This window comes from Leguminivora glycinivorella, chromosome 10, assembly GCF_023078275.1.
Source record: "Leguminivora glycinivorella isolate SPB_JAAS2020 chromosome 10, LegGlyc_1.1, whole genome shotgun sequence".
Lineage (NCBI taxonomy): Eukaryota > Metazoa > Arthropoda > Insecta > Lepidoptera > Tortricidae > Leguminivora > Leguminivora glycinivorella.
The window spans coordinates 12633980-12657865 of NC_062980.1; the positions used below are offsets into that span (position 1 = coordinate 12633980).

At 36.2% G+C, this 23886-nt stretch overlaps 2 protein-coding genes across 3 annotated transcripts in view; one reads left to right on the top strand and one right to left on the bottom strand.

The window, feature by feature from the left end:
- LOC125230045 (serine/arginine repetitive matrix protein 1) overlaps nt 1-23886 on the top strand; it is a 176546-nt gene that overhangs the window by 127408 nt on the left and 25252 nt on the right. For both annotated transcript variants that reach the window (XM_048135027.1, XM_048135026.1), the window contains exons 7-8: nt 21916-22068; nt 23113-23214. In XM_048135027.1, coding sequence (XP_047990984.1) covers nt 21916-22068; nt 23113-23214 — 255 coding nt within the window. The remainder of the gene's footprint in view (nt 1-21915; nt 22069-23112; nt 23215-23886) is intronic.
- LOC125230046 (N-terminal Xaa-Pro-Lys N-methyltransferase 1) lies at nt 20277-21131 on the bottom strand. Its single transcript, XM_048135028.1, has one exon. The coding sequence runs from the start codon at nt 21021-21023 to the stop codon at nt 20334-20336; it is 690 nt and encodes a 229-aa protein (XP_047990985.1). The 5' UTR covers nt 21024-21131; the 3' UTR covers nt 20277-20333.

Below are 23886 nucleotides of genomic sequence, written 5' to 3' on the forward strand. Positions count from 1 at the left end.
TATAGAAAAACAGGAAACTCAACTCTAACTTAATCTGCTTTTGGTTTTATGCTGGGTAACAGCCTTAGAATAGGTTTAAAGTTGACCCAAGGCTCATAGCATACCAGTTGTCTACGGATTCTACAGGAGGTAATCATGTACGAATATGATCATGACTGCTCACGAATTCCCACTATTGCATTGTTTATTAACTAGTACGATATTCGTGTGAACTGCCCTATACCGTTACTGTTCATTGTACAACTGTACCTCGCGCTTTGCGGCGTTTACAGTATCGATTAATTGAAAGTTATGGTCGAAGATTATGCGTTAGCGCTGGTTCATGTTGTGCGTAGGCGCAATTGCTTCATCTGTATCGTTGAAATGAAGTAAAGCTGCATACATTGTAGATAATGTATCCTGGCTAAACTTAGACCTATTAGAATAAGTTATAGGTATACATACATACTTTTGTTGGATATCAGATTTTTTTTTATAACTTTTATCGCTAGCAGTGCTAAAAGGCATTAATTAATAATTGCAGACCATATTGATCCAAAATATATTTACATAAAAAATGACACTTTCTCAAAATTTTGTCAGTAGGTACAACTATAGGAGTAGAAGTTCAAAATAAATATGTATGACACTTTAAAACCTAGCGCCAGCATTATAAGTATGAAACTTGCGTTGCGTGCGTGTTTTCTACAGTTCAGTATCATTTGCATAATATCAAAAAGTGCATTTTTTAAATATATGATTGATTAAGCCTTTTATAATAGGTATACTTTGAAATAATCAAAAGCTTTTTAATAAAGAAAAAATAATGTTGATAGTAATCAACGTCTTTCTGTGTGTCCCTTTAAATTCCACTGCTATATTTAATCCCAATTCCACGAGAACTAAACGATCGTTACTTTTTACATGTTCACATACACCAGCACATTCTCTCAGGTTTCGTCTGTGAATGCTATAATGTGTTGCGACGGCCGGCAATTATAGGTCTTTATTTGAGACGCGCAGAACTGTAATGACGTCGTCGACTTTGCTCCTCCTCCCGTAGCCGTTACGTATAACTCAATGAAGGAAACTAGGTATAATTTTAAAGCCCTCGTGCCTAATAATTTTGGTGGTATGATTATTACTAAAAGAGAGCTTGCAGCAGCAGATTGCAGATTTGATACAGCAGTGCAAAGACCAAACTTCATTTGAAGAACTACTCGTTACTTTAAGTACTCTGTTAAGTATTAGTGATTGTCGCTAGAAGTCACTTAACTATGCCTATAAAAATAACCCGCATTTACTGATGTATGGAGTTACAACTCTTCCCTTATTTATTCTTCTATGTAAGAACTAAACGCTCTGTTTTCAAATACTCCAACGAATCCTAAGCCAAGACGAGTTTATCGCCACGCGGTCATTTAATCTAATTAGGTACGACGGCGCGGCGCCTGCGCCTGAATGGGCCAGCAATGGCCGCTAATGGTGGAAATGGGGGTAATCAACTAATTACCCCTTTCAGCGCTCTCATTAAGGACTCGTTTCTTTTGCTTGTTGTTTGCTGTGTTGGAGTACTTGGAGTGCTTGAGACTATTTTTGGGGCTTCACCAAAGGTCACCAGTCTCAATGAAGGCAGATTTTTTGTAACATAATATTTTTGTGGCTTTTAAAGAAGCTTGGATCTCGAGTTTTTCTAGGTAATCGAGGGTCTCAAAAAGTTCAAATGGAACATGTTTTGTTTTTTCCTTTTACTTATTTACTGAAGTAAAGATCATTGTATATATTTTGGCCGTAGAATATACCTACCTACGTATAAGCAATTTTAGTATTTCGACATCTAAACTTTACAAGTATGACAATATTTGAAATGCAATGTTATATTATATTTTGCATAATTCTTTGCAATGAAAAATATATAATTTTTAGTAGTTTTACCTGTATTTTTAGCTAAAAATACCAGTCCAAGAACAAAAGTGTTAAATAAGTACCTACCAATCGTCGACATCTAAATCATACAAGCTTGAGTTACCCATTTGCAATGCAAATTTATATTTATAACTTTACATTTATTAAAAAACGACACCGTGTTTCTTACAAAGAATGTATGCCATTAATTTTCGCCTGAACAATCGTGGCGAGCGCACATTCCGAGTGTTTGGTAAGGAATACAGAATGCCACTTTATGGGCCCATAGGATAGCGTCGCGATTCATGGAACTAGCGGCCTAGCCGAGGTGACAATCGTTTACGCTACGTCGCGATCGAAACGCAGCCTGGCTCTGTCGCGCCACTACAGAAGAGCGATAGGGATAGCTAGCTACGATACGCTTACCAAGTGTAAACGATTGTGTCGTTCGCTAGGTACCCTGAACGTGAGTACGATAACTTATATGTCGTGAATACTAAAGTATTGGAAGGTTATGGGAAATGAATGAGTGGTTGTACAATACACCGGTGTTGCTATTTTTTTATATCAAAGACATATATAACTCCGTATAGACAGATAAAGTCTAAGAAAAGAACGTACCTCAGTATCATACAGAAAAAGGTACGATGGCCTAGATGGCATTACACCTTTGGGGTACGCTCAGCTAGATGGCGCTAATATTAATATTTGACATTTTAACACATATCAAGCTAAGAATATGGCCCAAATTGTCCAAACTGAGGTTCAAAAGTTCTAAGCCTGTGTCAAGAGATGGCAGTCTATGCACTGTGATTACACATTTTACTTCGACAGTAACTCTCTATAATACTTGATCCTCTTTGTTTATATTTAAAATTGAACGCATTTATAAAACTTTCATATAGAGTTTAGTACACGAGTTTTTCGACTGTTGAAGAGTGCCTAGTCAATATCATAAAACATAGCTTAAATATTGTCTCTAAATAAATTTCACAAAAAAAAAATTAGTTCGTAGCATTCCGATTATGAAATTGAAATGTACCTAACCTACTTACACTGTAACACTCAAATGAAAGAATGAAATGAAATAAATGAAATTAAACGAAATGAAATCACGTGCACCCCGTGCAGTACGGACTGGAAGTTGTAACCGAAGACATTAAAATATGTATGTACATACATGCACAATTGCACATATTCATTTTCATGTAACATCATGAAAAGCAATATTTTCCAACCACCAGCCATTGTATGTATCTTACAAGTGTATAACACGATATTCACAATACACGCAGTAACTTGCTGTTAGTACAGACATATATTGCTTTGTGACAAGTGAAAAGAAAACTGTATAAGGTAATTCATGTTTTATTTAAACAATATGCTACTTAACTGCTTTCTCTCGGAGGTGTGTTACTCACATATTGTGGTGTAAAAGGGTCTATTGTTCGTATAAAGTCAGATAAGATAGTCACTTGGTTTTAGGAGGTTAATTTTGACAATTGTCTCAAGAATATATAATACGGGACTGACATAGCGTACCCCTGAAATGTATGGGCTTTTTTAGGCTTAAAACTAGATGGCCAAAATCATATTTTACCCAAATAGTTTTTTGTTTTTGTTTTGTTATAGGAACAAATGACATATTTCTGTATTTCAATGTTAATATACATTTTGAAAAAATAATTGTAGGCATCATCAATGTAATTATGATTATTATTTAATAGGTGTTTGTTTGTCGTCTCATCAAAATTATGTTAAATAAAGTAATTAAAAGCGAGTCGACCTTTTTATATAAGTATTTTTATTGGGATACTCGTGGAAGTTAATGTTCTACACTCCATATAAATTGTTTACGTATTTATATTTCTCGTGCTGTTGTTTTTAATAGTAGTATATGTCTATACAATATTTAATCTAATAACAAAATATCTTCCTACTTACTAATCATTGCACTAGTAAAAACCTGCAAAGATTCCGCACGTAGCGAAGCGATGAAGTCTTTTTACCGAATCCATTCGTTAGATAGTAAAACGCTTGAATGGAGTCCAATTAGAGCAAAAAGATAAATTCTGCTTCAAAAAAGCTGTAAATACGTTCAGTAATAGTTCACTTAAAGTTTTTAGGCAGCCAATACGACTGTCAAGGACGTGGATTGCACTTCAATTTTTTACAAAACTTGGCAACCCGTGGGAATCATTCATTCATTCGTTCAATCTAGCTCTGCTTTGCAATGAGAAGCAACGTTTCATTCACGAAGTCCCGCGCTTTGCCATGTGTTGTCATACTATGAAAGGTAATATTTGACAAATCTGCATGTCCTCGTAAATGAAACGATTTATACCTACACTCGTACAGTAAGATTCAAGTTCTTTTATCTAATTGTAGATTAGCTTCTCATGGCTCAGTTTGTCACGCCAGCTTACTCGTACAAATGAGGTTTCCCAGTAGTTACCACCATGATACCGAAGGTAATTTGGTGGCGGTTAGAAACCGCTTGATATTAATTTTATTCTATAACAAACCTATTTCCCGAAGACGTTGGTGGCACGTTGGTTGTAAGAACTGCCGTAATCATGCACCTATTATCTTTTAGCTACATTTGTGATAAAAGTTTTAGGTCTGACATAACATTTAACCAAAGCCCATGCCGGTCAAAATACCGTAATTACTGAATTTAGGTCTCAACAAGCAGACTAAACCGTGTTAGGAAATAATAATTTCCACTACACTCGTTTATCTCGTAAGAAAATGGTTATTTGCATCCATAAACAGCCTTAGATTGACCGTCCGCCAATAACTTTCACGTACCCGTTTACCTTGTCTCCAACGGGTAATTTCTCTCAAGTTTGTCCACTATACCCATTGCATTTTCATTTCTTCGTAACTTATGTAGGTTACTCGTAATGAGCGGTTTCTCCCGAAGAAATTGCGCGAAACATGAGTTAGGTTCTTGATGAGCCGGTTTGTTTAAAGCTTAATAAAAAATAACGGAAACACTTTAAAAAATCCAATGAAAATGTTGTATAGCATTATATTAATAAGCAGAGTTAGGGAAAAGTAAAGTATCAGGGTGCGTAGCCGAATGGCACAAACGCTCACGAAACGAAACGCTAGTAGATATCTATCCCTATCGCTCTTGCGTATTGGCGCGACAGAGCCGGATTACGTTTCGTTTTCGTTTGGCGTCGGAGAAATGCCATCCGGCTACGGGGCCAGTAATTGACACGCCAATGCCCAAATTGCCCAATTATTGATAAAACCCTTCTGTCACATTTATTGACAACTAGCTTTCGCCCGCGGCTTCGCTCGCTTTAGAAAGACACAAAAAGTAGCCTATGTCACTCTGCATCCCTTCAACTATTTCCACTTAAAAAATCACGTCAATTCGTCGCTCCGTTTTGCCGTGAAAGACAGACAAACAAACAGACACACACACTTTCCCATTTATAATATTAGTATGGATGACTTAAGATTTAAAATCAGCATCGGCATCTACAGGGTCTCTCTAAAGCAGTAATTTTACCTGATATTTCCATGTTTCACGAGCATCTCCATGATTTTTTTAAATATTATAAAAGCCCATTTCATGGGCTTACTCTTTTAGGATGTTCGATTTAAGGCTGCAGTATAAAGTTGACATCAAAATGTTATACCAATCTGATATTTTCCCATTAGAAACTATATCTAAGAACTTCGAACAGAAATGTCGGAAAACCTAAGCACCAAGCGCATCCCATAACTTATCCAGACTAGCCCTTATAAATCCTGTAGCTGCCAAACTGGCCCCTTATAAATAATGCTAGGCTATTGATAAGCACTGGTACTGTCGCGCGCGGTACAAAGTTGAAAGTTGATAGCATCTTGAGAAGCTGGACAGGATGGGACAGCGCCGGACAAGTCCTCGGGCCGTTCAATGGAGAAACAATGTGGTGCATGACGGCCTTATCCTGGTCTATGATCTATATCATTGAATACTGTGTTTTCGTTATTATTTATTGGAATTTTTGCACTGCGGCTTTGGTCTATGATATTGTTCATTCAACTTTAACACATTCAGTGCTTAGATCGTTAATGCGCAATTTATTGCACTATCCTAGGAATGTCTTATACTCAATAAAATAGGTAGTTCGAATGCCGTAAGAATGTTCGCTGTATAATTTAAAAGACATATTTGCCATATGCACGAGTAGTGCTCTCCTCTTTTTGTGGGATTTTCTTTGCTAAATGTTATGTTAGTCAGATTAGTTTCAACGACCGCCGCCAACACGTTCATAAAATTACGTGTAACTATAGACTTTTATTGCATCAGTTTTGTTACAAATTTTACTAGTTTTGTCACTTCTCAGTTTCGTTACGAAATCCAAAACACACTACGTACATTTTTTCTGCAATTCATCCGTATTTGAAGCGCTACTCCTTCATGCACATTGCCAAAAGTCAACTACAATGTAACCACAGACCAACCCCTATAGACATCTATTACAAGACGACTCGCGGTGGCCAGCCTTCCTAGTATTTGCACTGATATAAGCGCGGGCGCTCGCCGTGCCCGATCAGTATCGACCAAGTAACAGACCCGAAAGCAGCTCTGTGAATGTAACACAATGAAATCCAGAAAAAAAATATAAATTTATTTTGTAATATTACTGCGGCATCGGCATTCGATGAGTTATAATGAGTTATACTAATAAATATCGAAATATACACCTGTAAACTTTGTGAAACAGGTTTTGAGAAATCCTTCGGAGTATATTAAACTGTTTTGAATTTCATTGCAGATAAAATAAATGCCTTAACCAATGCGTAACGTGCTCTGTGGGCGTTGGCTAACTCGGGCGCAGTGGAATGCATGAACTTTTAGTAAATGTGACATTCTATACCTAAAGGATCCTTATTTTACACTGCAATAAAAACTAATTTCTATTGGAATTTTAGATGAAAAAGTCCTTATTGCACCTGGACCGCAAGGATCCTTTTGAGAAGGAAAATCACAAATAGATTAATGACATTGACTACAGTTTGGTTTAAGGCGAAATCGCTGTTAATTCCATGTCCAGTGCACCGTTTGTTAGTTTAAAATATGTTGGGTGTGCGTCAAGTAACCCTTTGTTGGGTTTAAGTTATGTTGGGTGAGGGGGCTAGAGTTTTGCCTCAATAAAAAAAGTTGGAATACTTACCTATGTATGAGCGTGTAGCTTTGGAAGAAACTGTATACGTAATATTACAAACATAAACTCACGACTGTATTCCCAAAAAGGGGATCCAGGAGAAGAGCAAAATGACGTACACATACTTAATTAATTTATTGTCGAAAACTTCATCGTTCAGCTATTGCCAAGTAATCAACTTAATATATTTTTTCAACAAAAATTGGTTTCAACACAAATACTTTTGCTTCAATACGTACTAGTAGTGTAGTACCTATTATAAAAAAAAATGACCCGAACTTTTGAAAAATGGAAAAGAATGAAAAATTGGCTCACTTATGAAGTTATGATACGTCAACCTCACCGATACCTATTGAATAAAATGGATGTGCCGTTTAGTACGTACGTACTTACTACTTATTTGATTTGCAAATGGCGAATTTAAACATGACAGACAGTGCACTGGACTTTGTTCTTTGATATTGGTATACGTTCAAAATGACCTGATAATATCCTCGAACCTTAGGTAGATATTCATCTCAAAACCGCAATAATATTATGCAATTAGACTACGATTTTCGAGATAAACAACGCGGATGCACACGGCCCAGCTGCCGAGGATTTATCCCCAGACGGCGCTCATAAATAAGAGAAAAGGTCAGCGGAGAACGGACGGCTTTCTCAAGGCCGATGCTTGGGGTAGATATCTTGGTATTCGCGCAGGTTGGGCCTCACCTGTGCAGCCTGTGCTGCATGATTTAGTACTACGGATGTTAGTGTTATTTAATCTAACCTTTATATATCGAGAGTCAAAATTGTTTTTTTATCCACAAATAGTGCAAAGTAATTTCATACAGATTTTAACTTTATGTCTTAAGCTGGATGTTAGATTTTACCTATGAATGATGATTTTGAATTTGAATCAAAAATTTTAATAAATTGATGGATTTGATTTAGATGTTAGTAGGTAGGTATTTTATTCGTGTTGGTGTGGTGAAAACTTTTACAATGTAAACTTCGTTCGTCAGTAAATTAAGACTACAGACTACAGACATATTTAGATAAATACCACCGTCATAACAACCCAGGTCTGCAATTTGCAACCTTATCAGACCCAAAAAAGGAAAGAGTCTTATTCTATTTAAATTTCATCCCATAACGTCGATAAAAAGTATGTATGAAACGACGCTGCCTTGCAGCGGTCGTGCGAAGGTCGGTCATTGATGCGCAAGCGCATGCTTTTTTTTTAACCACGATGCTATTTATCTACCGGTTTATAAACTTTATACCGTGTTTAACGTAACATGATTACTAGCCCATTCAAAAACAGCCCTTACCAAACAAACTTAAGGCCCCTGTCAAGAATGTTATTTATTGCGCAAAACCCTAGTTATGTTTAAACTGTTTACGGCATTTTTCTCGCGTAATCTTAAGAGCATATCGCTGTAGACAACGAAAAAGGAGAGCAAAAATCCAAAAAGACAATTAAGGTTTTTTTGTTTGTTTGACGTCAATTTTAAGGGTACAAGGCGCCAAACTTTTTTATTTACAGAATATATAAGAGTACAAATTACTTCATTGCTTTATTATAATGCTATTACAATTTAATACGATATTATCCGTACTAAAAATAAAATGGGAAAGTGTGTGTGCCTGTTTGTTTGTCCGTCTTTCACGGCAAAACGGAGCGACGAATTGACGTGATTTTTTAAGTGGAGATAGTTGAAGGGATGGAGAGTGACATAGGTTACTTTTTGTCTCTTTCTAACGCGTGCGAAGCCGCGGGCAAAAGCTAGTAGTTTCATTTATCCGTAACGCTCTTGTATATTAGCTCAGAAATTTAATATTACCGCCTCCGCGGTTTACTCTTGATAATTCAACAATAGGTAAAACTGAGAAACTTTTTCAATATTCAAAATGCCTAATCACAATTGAATAATTGTTAGAATACAATTTCAACGTCAACAAATGCCAAACGTTTTAGAAATCTCACATTCATCGTTTGAAAGTAAAGGATAGGCACAAAAACCTTTCTACTAATGGTGAAATCATTTCCACGTACTTTACGCTTGAGAGTATCGGCGATCTGTGGCAGATGTCGCTAGAAAGCCTGATGCTGTGATCGGAGATAAACTGCGACACTGTCGAATGCCATTAATTGCGAATTTGTCTGTTGTAAAGGGGAGTGCACACGTGTTTGTTTTCAAATTGTTTAGCTGTATAGAAGGGAAATGCTCGGGAAAATGATTTGTAAGTAGATATTATTTTAAACATTATATTTACTGCACAATTTCCCAGACTAGCTAAACTTGTTGGGCTCCATCTTAAGTGTTTGGATTACTAAAAGCTTTCGACTGGGATCGTGAATATCGTATTTTATAGTCTAAGAAAAGCCGACCTGTTTGCGCATTGTTAGTTCTTCCGTATCTAAGTTTGTGGGTCTTTCTTATGAATAGATTCATTTCATTATACTTGTAGTATAAGGTTCTAAAATAAGCCGATAGAAATATAGTTTATCGCTACTATAAATGTGAGTAGGTATGTATTTTATTTATTCATAAATATCATCATAATAATGGTGATATATAGGCAAATAGAATAATATTCCAGCATAAGTGGAATATATTCTTATACAAAACCTTTATAATAATAAACATATATTTAAAGAACGAGTTTCCAATTCAGTATTGCGAACCGGATCGGTTTGCAATCGGCTGAATCAAAATTTTTACAGTGAGTTTTACGTTTAATGCTACAGTTTTTAAGTGTTTATTAACAAAAAAAAATCTCATATCACCCAATTAGAAAAGAAAAATCTGTTTATCTCCCGAAAATCTGTTCCGGAATCCGTTCCGGATTACCCTGTAGAATCTAAAGGGAAGATAATTCGGTTACAGAATTTTCTTTATTTTACCGGATTACCGGAACTGCCGGACCTCTCTATTTCCAATACAACGAAGGCAGCTGTTTGCAAAGAAAATCAAACAAAATACATGAATGGCATGCAATGTGCATTAGTCTTAAGCAGGTGGTCAATTTAGCGATGCCTAATGGTTCGCCTCGGCGGATGTGAATGAAGTTCTACGCGTGGGCCGTATAAATACGATGGCCCTTATGAGAAAAGGGACGGTCGCTTTTCTATACAAACCGAATCCTCATTTTCCTCTCTAGATATTCATCCTCCTTGTGTTATCCCGGCATTTACCACGGTTCATGGGAGTCTGGGGTCCGCTTTGACAACTAATCCCAAGATTTGGCGTAGGCACTAGTTTTTACGAAAGCGACTGCCATCTGACCTTCCAACCCGAAGGGTAAACAAGACCTTATTGGAATTAGTCCAGTTTCCTCACGATGTTTTTCTTCACCGAAAAGCGACTGGCAAATATCAAATGATGAAAATTCATTGGTGCGAGCCGGGGTTCGAACCCGCGACCTCCGGAACGAAAGTCGCACGTACTTACCGCTAGGCTACCAGGGCCTCCTCTCTAGATATCGATTACGTATAATATTTTCATACAGTTTATAAACAAACAGCTGCACAACCTTCGTTCGAAGTTTCTAGATTTTTTTATTAATGTATAATAGTTTAGAAAAAAAATAAGTTTTTATACTTTTACTCGTATAATGGCCCTCAGGGCGGCGCGCAAATCTGCATACGATTTTAATTCATTGCAGACTATTAAGGATGGATACTTATAGCACACCAATGAAATACCGCAATGTACTGAAACTCGTATACCTACTCTGGAGTTGTCGCACCGTGTAAACAGGCCCTACTCTTATAATAAATAATTAAAGATGAATTAAAGCTTTGAAAAATATATCACGTAGGGGCACAGTTGTGGTCAAAATGCATTTAATTGTATCAAAATATTTTTAATAATGTTAATTATCTGAAGAGAAAAATAAAGTCTACGTTTGTATGAAAAGGCGGATTTGTGCGTCCCCTTTCATCTTAATACCTTCCGCCATTTTCTTAATGGTTCCCTGAGAAATAATATTTCGATTGTGAAATTGCGTGGATTTACGATAAACATTCATTATGACTATGAATACGGAGTATAACGGTTATAGCATATGCTAATAGCATTGCACTGCGTAGGTGAGGGGATGATATTCTGTTTTTGTTAATTATTTAGGTCGGTACGTCAAAAAATAGTTATATTTCTAAAATTTGTTACCTGGCATTCATACATCACACTTTCAAATGGCTAGTGTTTCTTCTTCTTCTTTCAAAATGAAGACAACAAACTAGAACTTAACTACTAGAAACTAGAACTTAGAACTTGTACAAGTTTTTAATGGGTTGACAACGCGCTCTCGTGACACTCCTTGAGTTGCAGGCGTCCATAGGTGACGGTGACCGCTTTCTATCAGGCATACCGTATACATATTTGCCACCGACGTTGTATAAAAAAACAAACACACTGGGTATTTACGTAAACTTAATCGTTTAAGTTTTTTGGTAAGTTTTTTTATTAATAACAAAAAATATTTAATAACACTTAAATAAAAATTCATACAATAAATAGTTTCTTGGTTAGTTTTTTTTTACTATGTCATTGCATCAGTCGTTTTTATCCGTATCGCAATAAGTAAGTACCTAATGTGAAAGGGTTTGTTAACCCTTCAAATTTTTACATAACAGTTCAAACCTCTACCTACTTAGGTAACTTAACACATGAAAATTGTTCCCACAGTTACTTCTAAGAGTATCTAGTGATAAATCCAAGACACTTCTATAAGTTCCTTCGCGTAGCATCTCGCCACCGGACCTTTTCCTGCACACTGCACACTATTACTGCCTACCAATGATATTTCTTTCAAAACCTGGTCTTCCAACAAAAACGCTCTTCGGTCGTAGCCAAGAAAATCGTCTTCGAAGATTTCTAGTTTTATACCTTCGTGGGTAACTGTACTGCAGTTAGTTATTTATTGCTGTACGTTTTTCATTTAATTGCCTTCTCCCAACTGTATTACTGTTGCAATAAATGTATCGTGAGTCATCGTTTGCGAACTCCCTTCAGCCACCTAGCCAACTTCACAATCGTTTACGCTTTGTAGATAGCTCTCTCTATCGCTCTTCCTTAGTGGAACGACAGAGCCAGACAGTGTTTCAACGATTTTCACTTCGGCTAGACCAACAGTTTGTTTAAATGTAGCCTCATTTGCTTTCAGAGTTAGTTCTGTTAAATTTACGTTGACATTGCCTGTTTCTACATGGAAATATATTTAGGTCCAGCTATTATGTTGTACTTTATGTGAATTATAATTTAATTTATTTATAAGCTACTAGAATTTGTATAATTGTTGCATAATTTTGATAAACAAATAGCAGAACGATAAAAACAGACAAGACTCGATGCTTATTTATAATAAAATTACTCCATTGAACAATTTATGTTATGGAATGGTGCATGTTCACTCGTGACGTGAACATACTCATAGGATGGAACAATTTGTGTAAAATTAATAATTCTTAAACTAAGCACCGTTTTAAAATTATAGGGGCATTTTCAGAATTTGGGACCCTGCCCCCCTGTTAACAAAAATTAACTCACTGTCAGTTTTGTGACGATAATCAAGCATGAAATTTCAATAAAAATATTGTTTTTGTGTTAATTACATAAACTTTAAGCGATAATGTGAAAAAAGTAAATTCAGAATGTGAAAAAAGTAAATTTTTATACAGATTTTATGCTTAATTGTCGTCACAAAACTGACAGCGAGTAAATTTTTGTTAACAACTTACGCTAATTGGGGGACCCAAATTCTGAAAATGCCCATAGGTTACAAGACGAAATATAAAACTTTGTTTCGCTCAAGTGTACAGAGCCAAGTCCTTAAATAGTTAATTACTCAGCAAAGACTGTTGCCTCTTACCTGCACGTCAGTTTAAATTAATAAAAGTAACAGACGTAAAGCCAAACGTGTTGCACCAATAAATCTAAGTTAATTAAACATCAAGTAGAATTACAAAGTTGGCACGGCTCGAGATCTTAACCCTTTCCTGCATACGAAGCCATATTTAGAGAATATGATATTCAACTCTACTGATACCTATTAAAGCACAATTTTAAGCTTATTTTTATTGCATGTGGTAGGGTTAATTCAATGAGGTTGTCACAAGCGACTAGCGACTAAGTGGTTTGTCGTGTCCTCTCCCACTGCGTACTTTATCGACTTCGTTTTAACTTGATGTTACTCTTATTTTGCAGTTCTATTACTGACGTGAGAAAGTATCTATTGGTCGTTTTAGTTAAGATCATGCTGCCGTAAGCAAAGTTTATCTTAAACTGTCTTATCAATATTGAGAATGCGAGGGAATTTATTAATATACTTGGTTTCTAAGAATAGAGATCTGGCAACAAAGTACATAGTGGCATTTTGAATTTAGAGCGTACGTTTTCATCACTCGAAAGTACATATATGGAAAGTGATATGCTATTTGTTAAATTACAAGTGCTAGGTAAAATTGGAAATTTAGTGACATGGGCCAGTTTTTTCAATGTTGCCTACCCCACTTTTTTGTAACATGGGTATTTTTTACGCGATTCATACTCAGAATCGCGAACTCTTTCGATCCTGATAGGAGAAAAAAAATGTCTCAAGATTTCCACACTTTTTTCAAACCTTCCATTCTGTTACCGCCATACAATATGTATCAGTAACCTAACCACAAAATTAAAATTTTGAAAAAACCTCCGACCGCAACCTAGTGGACCGATTTTCATGAAACATGGCTAAGAACACTCCCGACTTTTCAAATAAAAAAAACTAAATCTCGGTTCATCCGTTCGGAGCTTGAAGACAGAGACAGACAAACAGACAGACAGACAGACAGACAGACAGACAGACAGACAGACACGTCAAACTTATAACACCCCGTCGTTTTTGCGTCGGGGGTTAAAAAATGGTAACGGAAACTTTTTTTCTCCTATTAGGATTGAAAGAGCTCGCGATTCTGAGTGGAAACTAAAAGTATATAAAAAAATCCAAATACAAAAAAATTGGAAATGTTAAACACAAAATCGAACGGCCGGGAAAAAGTAGAATACCGATAAAATATATAGAATAGAATAGAATAGAATAGAATAGAATAGAATAGAATAATAGAATAGAATAGAATAGAATAAAATAGAATAGAATAGAATAGAATTATTTATTGAAAAAAACCTTATTGCTAATATTACATTTATGCGTTTATATGTTCGTATAAAGAGGAGACAAATTATACTTTCATAAAGGTTTCTTAATAATTCAGATACCTACTTGAATACATGAACAATTTTATTCATTGCACATGCACACAGTGGTACAATTTTACGTAATTCTAATGTAATCTATAACAGAAATAAGCGAAGTCCATGTACAATAGATTGAATATGACTTCTAAAAATATATCACAGGTAACAAGTGGTCCGATGACAGGAGAGAGCCGCGCGGGCGCACTTTCAAGTTTCAACGGCCTTTATCGTTTATAATCATTACTCAGTATCAACAAGCTATAGATTTTCTGTATCCAAGACACATATGGGAAAAATATGTATAAAAAGGTTAAGTTGAGTACGAATGTCCGTATGATAAGTAACTTTGATAACATAAATTGCACAGAATTAGATTTAGATAGAATAAACAAGTTCGTCTATTTGTATACCGGCCGAGCGTGTCGGATTTTGTACTGAAAAAGTTGCTGTGATTTTAAATATGTATCAGACCCTTTAGTGTTCATAATTTTTGTGTTGTTACAATTAAATATCACGTAACGAGGTATTTTTAATGTTTTTGTTGACTTCAACTTACAAATATTCTCGCACGAAAGCTGCAACCTGCGATTAAAGACGGACTTAAGTGGATTTTACTGAGTTCATTTGATACGCTAAGTATAATAGATACGTTTGCTTGATCTAGTGGTAAATTATAAACGTGAGTGAGTAACAGCGACAAATTAAAAAGAATATGGCGTTCAACTAATTAATCCAAATGACTTATTAAAAAAAACAATTTGCTGCTTTGTGATGATAAAATAGGTACAGTACTTGAGACGTATAGAATTCAAATTATAATCAAATCCCACTACCTCTCCCGTAACTAACTGTATTTTAATTCATAATAAAATTACATTACTGTTTAACGGTGCACGGTGCAGTAAATTCTCATTATGAATTATACATTTTCTGATTAACTTAAACTTGGTTAACGTCTTATGGCCTTGATGTCATGAAAGTTGAGATTAGTAAGGAGGTTGCTATGGCAACCGTAACTCGTAAGGTCGCGAACTTGGGGTCTCTGGGACGCACATTTACGTGCAAGCACTATGTGGTACGGTGAAAAGCGAATAGTTTTAGAAAGGGGATGGCTTTGACACAGTAAGTATAAAACTAGTAAAACTTCTAACAAACGTAGAGTTGAGTGTAACTTACACTTATCAATATCATTATAACGAATAAAATATATCCGTTTTGCAGATACTTTGGGACTATGGCAACTTTAATAGACTGATATACATATCTGTAATATATGCAAGAAATGCATCAGGGCATTTTCGCGAAAAAAATATGTAAAACCTTTTTTCAAAATGAGATAAATTTAATGTTTTTCCTACTCAGAATCACGAACCCTTTCGATCCTCCTAGGTAAAAAAAGCGTCCCAAATTTAATGTTTCAAACACTTTGTACAGCGGTTACAAAGTGGAAAGTATGCAAAATAATAGAAAATTTTGGGACCATTTTTTTGACTCTTGTTTTATCTAAAGGGCTCGAGTAGGAAAAACATAAAATTTACCGTCCTAAAAAAAATATTTTTGGTGATTGTTCTCGCGAAAATGCCCGATCATGTCATTGCCTTGTACAACAGCCCTTGCAGTCGATAAAGTTTATAAAAATTTGGCCAAGTGCGTTGCGGCCTAAGAATATTTTAATAATAACGTAAACACACTATAAATACACAAAACCTTGTCTTGTCAACCATTAAGATATTCATCTGAGCGTTTATGGACGTTTTCCGTGGAATCCATCAAAACACCGGTCAGCGGGACAAGCACATGGGCGCGACTTATCAAGCCCGCGAGATAAACTAATCTGTCCTCTTCTCTCTGTATCAATTAGAGTAGGACGGGTGGTATATCTTGTTCATTACAATACTGTCGCGCCATTATATGCTTGGCCTGTGAAGGGGCAATTGTCGCCGACTGGTCCGGTACTTTTACTTTTGAAGAAATAAAGAGGTTATGTCCGAACTGACAGGTGATTGATGCGATAAGAATAATAATTGAACTTTCGTAATATTAAGGTCTAATTAATGATAAAAAATAAACAATGCTGCTATCACAAATCAGTATCATAAAATTCATAAATGAGATTTCGTTCTCGTATTTGAACAAAATGTAAGTAACTACCAGACATCATTTTGTTTAGTCCAATTTTTGGCATATACAGGTGAGATTTTAAAGACCAGCCATACTGCATGATGACTTATGAGTTATGAGGTCATAATGAAAAAAAGTATGGCTGGTCCTTCAAATTTCACCATACAGTATAATTAGCATCTCCTTTTGGTGATTTGGTCGTCAATATGGCACAGCAAAGTGGATATCAATCCAAATCTAGAGAATAGCTTAACTGCGGAAGTACCCAGAAAAAAGCAGCTAAATAAATAATTATGAAATTATAGTTGCCAAATTAATAGGTAATTAGCTAGGTTTTTGTAAATTAATGTTTTTTTTTTTTCTGGTTCTTATTAGGTACCTAATATGTAAATATTGCGTAAGATTAAGATCAATACGATTAAAACTAAGCGGGTTAGATTCTATATCATACAGTCTAGCGGGTAAATGAACTTGTTAGTTTGATATACTAGAAGGCAATCAACAAATTAAATTGCAATTCAGGCCTACGCCATTCAACGCTGCAAGTATGATAACTGCTTTCTACTTGTACAAGTATAAGTACATGTTTTGCAATATGATTTACTGGAAACTGGCTTGACATGTTCTTTATTTAATGTATTTATTTGGTGTTATAATTTTAGAATGTAGTTATAATTAAAACTTGAATGCTCGTGGTTTCAGAAAATATGTATGATTTTGACAACTGGTTGCTCAAAAGTACTCAGCAGGGTTAGCACATGATTGCCGCGAGATAGACTACCCGTCCTTATGTCATTAGAAAAAGACATCCAATCTATCTCGCGGCGACATACTCTCGCGGTAATCATGCGCTAGACATACAGGTACGGTACGTGTATGTTACTTCTATATATTTTTATATAATCCATACTTTTAGGTATACTTATATATGTACTTACCTACTTGTTAATATTGTAAATGGAAGTGTGTGTGTCTGTTTGTTTGTCCGTCTTTCACGACGTCCGATTTTTAACCCCCGACGCAACGGGATGTTATAAGTTTGACGTGTCTGTCTGTGGCATCGTAGCTCCCGAACGGATGAACCGATTTCGATTAAGTTTTTTTTTGTTTGAAAGCTGAGTTAGTCGGGATTCTTAGCCATGTTTCATAAAAATCGGTCTACTATGTCGCGGTCAGGGTTTTTTTTTTAATTTTAATTTTGTGGTTATGTTAGTTAAAGTGGAGATACCTAGTTGAAGGGATGGAACATAGGCTACTTTTTGCCTCTTTCTAGCCTCCCACTCCCCTAAAATGGGAGGGCGAAATTAACGCGAGCGAAGCAGCGGGCAAAAAGCTAGTTGTGTATAATTAGAAGAAAATTAAAGAATTACTCGTAGGCACTTCAATTGTACTTCCACATTCATACATTTTGCGTTATGATCAATCTTAAGCGTGAGTAACGTATCCAATCCGACGAATTAACTGGGCAACGACCTTTGCTCACGTTTTTCTCCTTAATGTACAATCAAAGAAATTAAATAAGTTGTTTTTGTGCAATTCTACTAATAAATAACCCGAATCAATTATATTTTTTATTGGCAGTGGATAAACGTGTACGGTTACTTTTGATTGGCAGGTAATAGTCTGGCAACAATATACTCGTAGTTAATAATAACTTAATAACAGAACCAATTAAGTTTGCTACGTGTTTTTATTTGCTTTTAACTGATACTATAATTACAAGTAAAACGATTTTTGCTGTTACAGTTTAGGTTAGAATTTTACAGCTCGATCGAAACTTTTTTACTTGTTTTACTCTATGCCGTCCAAAACCGGATATGAGTTATTAATAGGTATTGTTGTTATCTTAATTTACTAATAGGCACAACATTCTACAAAAAAGAAAATCCGTAGATTTTCACTCGAGAATTACCTACATAAGTATTTAGGAAACATAATATACACTCAATTGTTAATATATGAAACCAAAAAGCTTTTAGAGAAAAGTAATGACATGCATCCCGGTCAAGATGATAAAGTCAAGAGTTCGCTGACTTCCTAAGTTGTTCTAAAGTAAAAGATTTGGCGAGTTATTTCCATCGAAACTAGTTCTGCGGCGACGAAAATAATGAGTTCCAAGCAAAAAGGCCGTTCCAGACCAGACTTGATCTGAATAATGATCAGAGCGCCGAATCGCGGCCAAATTTGCCGTACTAGCCGCAATATAAAAAGTTTAGAGAATTTAATATATTGAGACCAGGGGATCGATTTTTGAATTTCGAACGTACGAATTCGCCGTTAGAAAGTCGGTGGAAAACGACGTAATGCTATTTTTGAAGAAGGACGGCTAGTAATTTTAAAACTAGTGGTAATAACCACTCGTTTTCGATTCTGTTAGTAGAATTGAAATCGCTAGTAGTGGAGATATTATTAAACGAATTTCACGAAATCGAATGGCCGAGATTCAAAAATCGGCCCCCTGCTGTTTTTTTCAACCACGAGACATTTGATTGAATTCTATGTATGAAAATAGTTTTAGAGATTTAGAAAAATCATCAGCTAACAATGAGTTTTGAGTCGATGCTTGAATACCTATGTATTACTCACCATATTTTTCAAAATAACAATTAATTTGTCAAAAATTTAAAACGCTTGTTCTAAACATGTACGATTGTACGTGGAGCTGAACCTAATGGGCTCAAAATCTACTAAAAGTACCTACCGATGAACATATTTTACAAAGCAAGGGAACCACACAACTCAACAGTTCACGCATGTGTAAATTGCTTTCGAAAATAATATAAAAAATTACAAAGCCTTGATAGACTAGAGCTGCATTCACTTGCTATTCAAATACAAAGAAGTTTAGTACCGTACAAGCATTTCCCATCAAAATTTGCACCAAGAGCACTTCAAAATGAATACCAGGTCGATCACGAGGTAACTGTAAACGTCAATTCGCATTTACCTCTCCATTCCATGATTGGCGGCCCTAATAATAGACCCGAGTGCGATATCCATCGCTAACTGTTCTTCGAACATCAATCGGTCAAACTAATTGTCGGGCATACTTATGAAGGTATCTGTGCCATTGATACTATGGTTCTCAGTTCTGATCGTGACAGATACATTTTGAAATGAGTAATTGATACATACTTATAAGTACGCAACTTATTCTCTTGTAATTATTTACTTTATTTTACTATATAAACTAATTCCTACTTCCTAATTTGTTCTAACTCTAACTCTTTTTGTTACTGTTACCCGTTTATGCGTAAACCGCTGAGCTAATTTAACTATGTGCAATTTGGAATTGAGATAACAGGATTACCAGATTGTTGCAATTAATCATCATCATTATTATTCTACGCAGATGAAAATACGGGCTCCAACTAGCATGATATAAGTACCTACTTCTACTTAAACAACGAAAGTCAACTTACTAAAATATTACAAGAATTTGTTATCTTTAACTTACCATTTGATTGAATGAATACATTAGAAGTGTCTTCTTAAGTAGCCTAGTCAAGTCGATTTATTTCAAATTATTATCCTTTAATTCATTATTCAGCTCAATTGAAAATTCCATAGCGCAGTGATGCAACATGTAACTTGTAGTACTTAAACGGTAAATTCACGTGCGAATGTCGCTGGGCCGCTCGTCTGCGAACCTACTTTATTAAACGTCACAATCACGAATTCAGCCCACGACTCCGCTGCATCTCCGATAAGCCTTGGCAAACACTACTGCCGACATCAAAAACATCTATACAATATTCGCTTTATTGCAAGAGAATAAGGTACAGATATGTAAACACATATTGCAAGACTACAAGTGCTCCGGTTGCCTCACCGATATTTCCGCAAAATGTTAGCAAGATGAAGACGCTTAACGGTTGTAAATGCTTTATTAACTTATCCTTTTTTTTAACCTAACAAGATTATTCAATAATCAAGAAGCTAAAACAAAGGCTTTTTTGTCCAAATCGTTTGGGACTAGAGCAAATAAATAAACTTTATAGATATCATCTGGAAATCCGTCTTGTACACTTTCTTTTATCAGTTCTAAATTAGCTTCTTTGAATATTAATTGCATGAGCTTGTAAGGTCGGGCTACTGATGAATCTTCGTCGTCATATTCTATTTCTTCGCTTGCAGTGATATTCTCTTTAACTACTATAACACCGTTCGTGTTGAGCGCTTTTTTACATCTTACTAAAAACGCAATTAGATCGATATCGTTTAAATGACCAAGTACCCATTGGCACCAGATGACATCATATTTTTTCTTCGGGGTAAAATGTTGCAAGCCTATATTGTAAAGTGATCCAAGTCTTTCGTGGAGTTCACCGATTCTTCTTTTGGCGACGGAGAGGAACCTCTTCTCTTGTTCGACCAAATCAACCTTGTCAAACACGGGAATCAGCAGGTATTGAGCGATTCGGCCGATCCCGGCTCCACAGTCTAGAGCTAACTCAGTACCGGGGGCATTTTTAAGACTTAGAATGTCATTTAGAAAGGCCTTGGACCCCTTGATGTCAATGCCCGAGATATGCTCGTAGCCGCCAAGCACGCCGTTTATCGTGGCTGGGACATTAGCCCAGTATTTTGCGGCTTTTGTGTAAAAAATGTTTTCAGACATTATAAAATAATTAATCAAATTGTGACATGTTTTTGGTTTTGTGACAGCTTGAGTTTTTATTGTTAATGTCAAAAACGTGGTGTCATAGATTCTCACAAAAGTTTGGTTTGAATATCATTTTGAGGTTTTACACATTAGTTTCTGTCAAAATTAAAGCCTGGGGGCCGATTTTTGAATCTCACTTTCACTAAAATACCGGTTGAAAACGGTGAATTGCCTATTATTTTCAGTGACAATTTTCTGAATTCGAACGCCGTGAGACTCAAAAATCGGCCCCCTGACCAGAAATTTTGCCCGCCGCTTCGCTCGCGTTAGAAAGAGACAAAAAGTAGCCTATGTCACTCTCCATCCCTTCAACTATCTCCACCTAAACAATCACGTCAATTTGTCGCTCCGTTTTGCCGTGAAAGACGGACAAACAAACAGACACACACACTTTCCCTTTTATAATATTAAAGTATAAAGTATGGATTGTCAGGAGGCCCCTGCGCGCTGTTATTCTGATATATCGGCTGACAGTTCAGTTTAGTATGCAGAAAATAGTTGTAATGAAATTCCGCAACATAGCGCGTAGCCATAATATATGTATTTCTGCACGGGAAGCATGGTCGCGCGATAGACGATAAAATATCAGGCCGTTCCCTATCGCACTTACAAATAGTGCGATAGGGACGGCCTGCTATTTTATCGTCTATCGCGTGTATAACAGTTTGTTGGTCAGACTGTAATAATATTGAAGCTGCAGTATTTATAAATAATAATATAGGTGCATCAGATGCATATCACAATTTAACAATTCTTCTTCGTGCATTACGATTAGTTATGTTCCTTGAATTTTACTCGATTTTTAATGTATAAAATAGTCTTAAATTTTCCTTTTTGATTGTTACAGGCTTTAATAGCGGCAGTACAAGAGACGGAGGAAGAAGACATCCGCGATGCTCTGAAGGCGCAGACCGACCACCACCTGGCGCTGGTGCCACGAGGACCCAAAGTGCTGCGAGACACCACCACCTATAACACCACCATCAACACTGATGACACGGTAAGTATACTTTTCTTTAATAGCAACAGAGCAAGAATCTTTATGTCAGGTTTGCTGTATACTGTGCTATATAATGTTGTGTTGTCATGATGATGTAAGCAAAGCACATCATTGAAGAAAGGAATATTTAGACCTGGATTACAATTAACTATTAAAAACTTAGGGTAGGTATTGACGACCGGTCTGGCTCAATCGGTAGTGACCCTGCCTGCTGAGCCGCGGTCCTGGGGGCCGATTTTTGAGTCTCACTGTCACTAAAATACCGGTTGAAAACGGTGAATTGCCTATTATTTTCAGTGCCAATTTTCTCAATTCGAACGCCGTGAGACTAAAAATCGGCCCCCTGGGTTCGAATCCCGGTAAGGGCATTTATTTGTGTGATGAGCACAGATATTTGTTCCTGAGTCATGGATGTTTTATCTATTTATCTATATAAGTATGTATATCGTCGCCTAGCGCCCATAGTACAAGCTTTGCTTAGTTTGGGCACACATCGGACACTGGCGATTTATTATAATTATGAAAGAGGCGCGTTCCTAGCACACAGTCTAAGCTCGTGTACTATGCTTGTATGAGTGACATATGACAGGTCGACTGTTCGCGTTTTTGACAGACGGTAACTGTGAGGTAACCGAGAGGGGGTGGACGGCACTTTCAGCGGGGAGCAGGAGTGGCCATACTGTATGATAATACTCTTTATTATACTGTGGTTTAGGGATAGGTTGATCTGTGTAAGGTGTCCCCCAATATTTATTTTTATTTTTATTTCTATCCCACGAATCGACACATTTAGATCTGTTGTACATACAAACTCGTCGCCGGAACTCCCAAAAATGTTTTTGACATTAGCTGGCACTAGTAGGTAATTATCCTAAGACATTTTTATGTGCAATTGTTCACTTTCACGTAGTTTGACTAGTTAGTCCGAAATGAACTCTAAGTATAATATTCTCTGATTGCTAAGTGAAAAAAATCATGTAAATATCTATACTTAGGTACTTATCCTTTACTTACTTATATTTTTACCTAATATTTATATTTCAGGAGGAGTTGCGGGCCCTGCGACCCGACGGTACGATAGTCACAGAGACACGGCACACCAAGGAACAAGAGCGACTCTGCGACGAGGAGTTGTCTAAAAACGAGGTAAATTCATACTTCATCGTCTTCATCCATACTGCTTAAATGGGAAAGTGCGTGTGTCTGTTTGGCCGTCTTTTACGGCAAAATGGAGCGACGGATTGACGTGATTTTTTAAATGGAGATAGTTGAAGGTATGGAGAGTGACATAGGCTATCTTTTGCCTCTTTCTAATCCCCGGTTCCCCTTGTTTTGGCATAATTTTTCAATCGAGAATTATTTTTGGCATAATCTATATTGGCATAATTCACCTTTCGCATAATCTGTTATGGCATAGTATAGTTACGCATAATTTGTCTAGGCATATTTTTGTTTGTCCGAATATATTTCATGCATAAAGGTTATTCGCCGAATGGTTTTTATGCATAAATTATTTCTGCATAACAGGGTTTAGTGGAAATTTACTACGCAGAATTTTTATCATAGGTAATACTACTATATTAATGTTGCAGTTCTAACCTAACCTAACCGAAATTCTTGACAAAATGTTTTATTTGTTGAGGTCGCAGTTCTAACCTAACCAAACCGACTCTCTTAACAGCATTTAGTATGGGTGGATATTCTGATTTTAAGAAATATGCCAAATACAATTATGCGAATTAATTTTATTCATAAAAACAATCGGCGTAAACAGAATTATGCGAAATTATTTTCGGACAATGTGTTATTCGTATTATT